The sequence below is a fragment of the Muscardinus avellanarius genome (assembly GCF_963383645.1).
Source record: "Muscardinus avellanarius genome assembly, chromosome: 1".
In the NCBI taxonomy this organism is placed as follows: domain Eukaryota; kingdom Metazoa; phylum Chordata; class Mammalia; order Rodentia; family Gliridae; genus Muscardinus; species Muscardinus avellanarius.
Genome location: NC_137786.1, coordinates 180,883,150 through 180,888,419, shown reverse-complemented (window position 1 = coordinate 180,888,419; position 5,270 = coordinate 180,883,150). Strand labels below are relative to the sequence as shown.

At 38.1% G+C, this 5,270-nt stretch overlaps 1 protein-coding gene across 1 annotated transcript; it reads left to right on the top strand.

Annotated features, from left to right (window-relative positions):
- Positions 1-217: 217 nt before the first annotated feature.
- On the top strand, positions 218-1,168 carry LOC308267523 (olfactory receptor 51I2-like; the record flags this gene model as incomplete). Its single annotated transcript, XM_080702304.1, has 1 exon — positions 218-1,168. One exon carries the CDS (start codon positions 218-220, stop codon positions 1,166-1,168), a length of 951 nt encoding a protein of 316 aa, XP_080558430.1.
- Positions 1,169-5,270: the final 4,102 nt, after the last annotated feature.

Here is a 5,270-nt window from a genome sequence, read left to right as displayed (position 1 = left end):
CTCTTTATATATAAAACATTAGGATTCTGGACCTGAAGAGAATAGGAGGAGAGATGAGAGTGTCTGTAACTCCAGCTCTCTCCCCCGTCCCTGTCTCCTTCAACCTTTAGAGTAATCTGCTAAGGCAAATGACTTCAACAGGTGGTAGCTAACTTCAGTCTGTGTGTTTTGTTTTGTTTTCAAATAACAGGTGAAGACTATTCTCTGCTTCATGGTCATGGGAGCTGAGAACAATGGAAGTCTTGACCTCCAATCTGTCTTTCTGACTGGCATCCCAGGACTGGAGGCCCAACATGGCTGGCTCTCCATCCCCTTCTTTGCCATGTACATTGTGGCCATTGTGGGGAACAGCCTAATCATGGCAGCAGTGCAGGTGGACTCTGCCCTGCATGAACCCATGTACCTATTTCTCTCCATGTTGGCCATCACTGAGGTGGGTGTGTCTGTGTCTACATTGCCCACTGTCATGGGCATTCTTTGGTTTGATGCTCGTAGGATTGACTTCGATGGCTGCCTGGCCCAGATGTTTTTCATCCATACCTTCTCCTGCATGGAGTCAGGGGTCCTATTGGCCATGAGTTATGACCGCTTTGTAGCCATCTACAACCCGCTGCGCTATACAGTCATCCTGACCCTGCCGCGTATCATCTCCATGGGTCTGGGCATCACTCTGAAGAGTGTGGCACTCATGGCCCCACTTCCAATCCTTTTGAGGCAACTACCTTATTGTCACATTAACATCCTCTCCCATTCCTACTGCCTCCACTCAGACCTGATCCAGCTGCCTTGTGCCGACACCAAACTTAACAGCATCCTGGGCTTGGCCATCGTCCTAGCCACTTTTGGGATGGACTCCCTACTCATTGTGGTCTCATATGTGCTGATTCTTTATACAGTGCTGGGCATTGCTTCTGGGGAGGGGCGAAAGAAAGCCCTCAACACATGTGTGTCACACATCTGTGCAGTGCTTGTATACTATGTGCCCATGATTGGAGTGTCTGTGATGCATCGTGCTGCCAAGCATGCTTCTCCCATGGTCCACACACTCATGTCTAGCATCTACCTCTTTGTGCCACCGGTGCTGAACCCCATCATCTATAGCATTAAGACTCAGCCGATTCGACAGGGGATTATAACCTTGCTCTCCTGCAAAAAGGAATTGATCTGAATCAATCTTTCAGCTGATAAACTCTGATTATGATTTTTTTTTTTGCTATGGGCAAAGCTTGAAACTAGGCACTTTGAGGAAGAATAGCAAGGAGGATTTTGAAGCATTGTGATAAATTGGCATATAAACCACAGTGTTATTTCTAAGTTCTTCCCTTCATTCCTAGCTAAAGTCTAACAAATAGAAAGTTAACACGAAAGATTTAAAGTTTTATGCTATTTGAATTGAAATAAAGCAAATTTTAATTTTGGGTGTAGCTAGGAATTAAGAGAACCCCACCCTCATGATGAAAGATCATCCTGGCAATATACCTTCAGGTAAAGTGAATATACTTTCTGTTTTGCCCTAGATATCCATGGCTTACACTTGTTTTCCCCAGCATCATTAGTAATAGTACCCTTTACACTATCAAGAATAATATTTTTAGATGATAAATTATATAATAAATCTACCACTGAAGCAACCTCCAGCTTTGTAAAGAGCTAGATTCTCCTCCCCTCAGCCCACCTTCCAGTGGTCTCCCCACTACTCCCATACTACTCTGAGGATGTACAACTGACTCAATGATCTCAACTGAAGCATAAAGTAAAACAAGGATAACCTCACAATGCCCAAGCTACATATCCTAGGAATACCAGCCAGGTAACACATTCTGCTGTAGGAGAATCTTGGATGCTATTTTGAGATAAGGACTTGTTGCCAACTAGATTTGATACCACTGTGCTGGATATCTGCCCTTCCTCTTTTCTCCCTTCCCTCCTGCAGAGTCCTCCACATGCCATGAAGTGGTTCTGTTCTATTCTGTTCCCTGACCACCCCTCCCCCCAGAAGTATGGGTGTACTCAGTCCTGTTCCTTTCTGGCTATGGTTTCTGGAAACCATGGCTAAATAAAAAAGACCATCCTCTCATTCCTGAATGAGTAGATGGACGGACCTCTGCTGGCTGATTGGTAACATATCAGGCTTTCAGGACCTCCAACTACAATGAGAATGTTTTCCTCACAGCGTGCTCTTCTGCCGTCTCCTTCAGCTCACCAGGTCATCTTTACAGTGTCATGTTTGAAATACTTAGTGTCTTTGGAAGAGTAGCCATGAAGTTTTTTTGTTTATGTATTCTCTAAAATAAATAACAAAAATATCTGTACTCCTTCTCAAGTATTTTCGAATTGGTATCTAAAATTGTATCCTATGTCTATAAAGCTGTTGGGCATATATTTTGGGCTATGTTATAAATATGGTCAGTTTAATGAACATTGCTATATAACATCTTTAAATATCCAAAGAAATCTGATCGTACATTTTGATACCTGACATCACAAGTTTAATAATAATCAACATGTTCTTTAACAGGTTTTATTTACATAAGTACCTATTTTCTTCTCAGTCAAATTTTTATTGTATCTCTACCAAAGAGTTGTGATCATGTAGTTTATTTTCATATTCGAAATTACTATAATAAAGTTTATGCTGTCATAATTCTTTACAATTAAACATATATACATTTAAATTAGATATTTAAAAACCAATGGCACAAGGATTTGTTATAAAATATATTCTATATTATAATTTTTCAAATATATGGCACATTATTATTTAAAACAATATAAGCATAGTAAATTTTTATATGAATTAAAAGTAACATTCAATTGTAAATCCATCTCTTGAGCTGGAGTGTAGCTCAGTGGTAAAGTGTTTGCCTAGTCTGTTGTCTAGCATGGCCCCAAGTTTGAACCCTCTGGTACTACAGAAAAAAGAAACAATTCTTCTTTTAATAAGACTCATGGGCTTTCTTCTGAATCTGAAAATGTTATTACTGAAAAGTTTGATAACAAATAAAATGGCTATGTTTTATCATGGCCCAGAGCCATTTTTTTATTTTTTTCAGTATTGGGGATTGAACCTAGGGGCATTCTATCTCTGTGCTATACCCCTAGCCTTATTGTTTATTCTTTATTTTTTTAAAAGGGTCTTACTAAATTGTGGAGGACCTCACTAGGTAGCCGAGGCTGGCCACAAACCTGTTATCCTCCTGCCTCTGCCTCCCAAATGCTGGGATCACAAGCATGTGCCACCACGCCCAGCTCAGAACTATTTTTATTAAATACTTTTGTAATTAGATTACAAAATCCATAGGAATATCTATTATCTATTAAATATCTATTAAATAAAAATTTAATCACTTAATAAGTAATGGTTTTATCTTTTTGTATTTCTTTTCTTTTTTTTTTTTTTTTTTTGCTGTACTGGGGATAGAACCCAGGGGGCATTCTACATCCAAGCTAGACCTCCAGTTCTATTTATTTTTTATTTTGAAACAGAGACTCACTGAGTTGTGAAGGGCTTCGCTAAGTAACTGAGACTGTCTGCGAACCATGATTCTCCTGTCTCAGCCTCCTGAATGCTGGGATTACAATCATGCGCCACCACGCCCAGCTATTTTTTTTTTTTTTTTTTTTTTTTTTTTTTTTTTGTGGTTCTGGAGTTCCTGGAAGCCCTTCTACCTTCCGGCCATACTCCCAGACCTATTTTTATATTTTTTTTAAATTTTGAAACAGGGTCTCTTAAGCCAGCACAGCTGGCTTCGAACCTTCACGATCCTCCTGTCTCCGCCTCTCAAGCTCGGGGATTACAAGCGTGCACCACCAAGCCCGGCATCTTTTTGTATTTCTACTTTTTAATTTACTATTTGTTTTTGGGGATTGAACCCATGGACAATCCTCCTGTAAGTTATACCTCCAGCCCTTTTTATTTTGAAATAGGATCTCACTAAATTGCTGAAGGTCCCACTAAGTTACTAAAGCTGGCCTTGAACCTGTAATCTTTGTATCTCAGCTTCCCAAGTTGTGTGATTACAGGCATGCACCATGACGCTTTGCTCCTCTGCATTTTTGAAAGCAATAAAATCAACACCATTTGTCTTACATAAGAGTTATTTGTGTCATTTACTTCATCAAAATCAGTGCTAATTTTTCCAGTAGTCCCCCTTTTTTTTATTTTTTGGTATCCCAGAAATGTTTCCATGTTGAAGTAATGCATGATGGAAGGTTAAAAAATGGCTTTCTTTATTCTCTTTCTTTTCTCTCTCTCTTTCTCTCCTTTCTGTGATAGAATTGAGATTGTAGAAAGTGATTTTAAAATGTCATAACAGAACATACAATAAAAACAGGTATAATCTCTGTTTCCAAATAAAAATATAACATAGGTCTGAGAGTGTAGCCCGGAGGTAGAAGGGTTCCATCCCCAGTACCATAAAAAAATGTATATCTATAATTATACAAATTTTTATGGATTAAAAATGGCCTGCAGAATGTTAGACTTTTCAGATTAAATAATCATAATGACAAATCAAAGGTACCCACCATAACAAGGGCACAGTTTTGAGGCAGCTTAGAAGGCAAGTCCAATTAAACCACTTCTGTTGTTTCCTTACATTCACAGGTCACATTGCCATTGTTAAATTTAATGCATGTTTATTGATACATTGTGATCACATAAAGTCTGGAGTGATAGGAGCATGCATATTCTGATGCAGTCTTCTAGAAGCGCTTCTTTACGTTGATTTCCTCTGCATCTGCCATCCTCTGAAAGCAGGAGGCTCCATCTCTGAGTCCTTGGTTGCACCACTGAGTTTAACAAATTCTGCACTGAAAATTAGTTTAACAGTTTAGGAATTCCCTGATGATTTCCACTTTAGTTGTTGATATTTAGTATTCTTTTTTTTTTCTATGTGGCACCAATATTCATAATGTTTTTATTTATTCAGATTGGTATATTTTATAAATGTTCTCTTTCATTATTTCAGACTGCAATTATATGAGTCAGTATTTAAGTGCTGATATTTGCTTTAGAAATTGCTAACAAAGTATGAACATATTATAGCTTCAATAATAATTTTTACATATTTATTTGATTTTTTAATTTATAAAGCAGATTTTTATAATTTATCACATGCTTAAAACTGAAAAAAAAAAAAAAAACTAAGTGCTCATTTTTTGTGTGGTGCTGAGAATTGAACCCAGGAGCATTCTATCTCTAAGCTACATCTTCAGTCATATTTTTTATTCTTTATTTTGAAACAGGGTCTCACTAAGTTGTAGAGGAC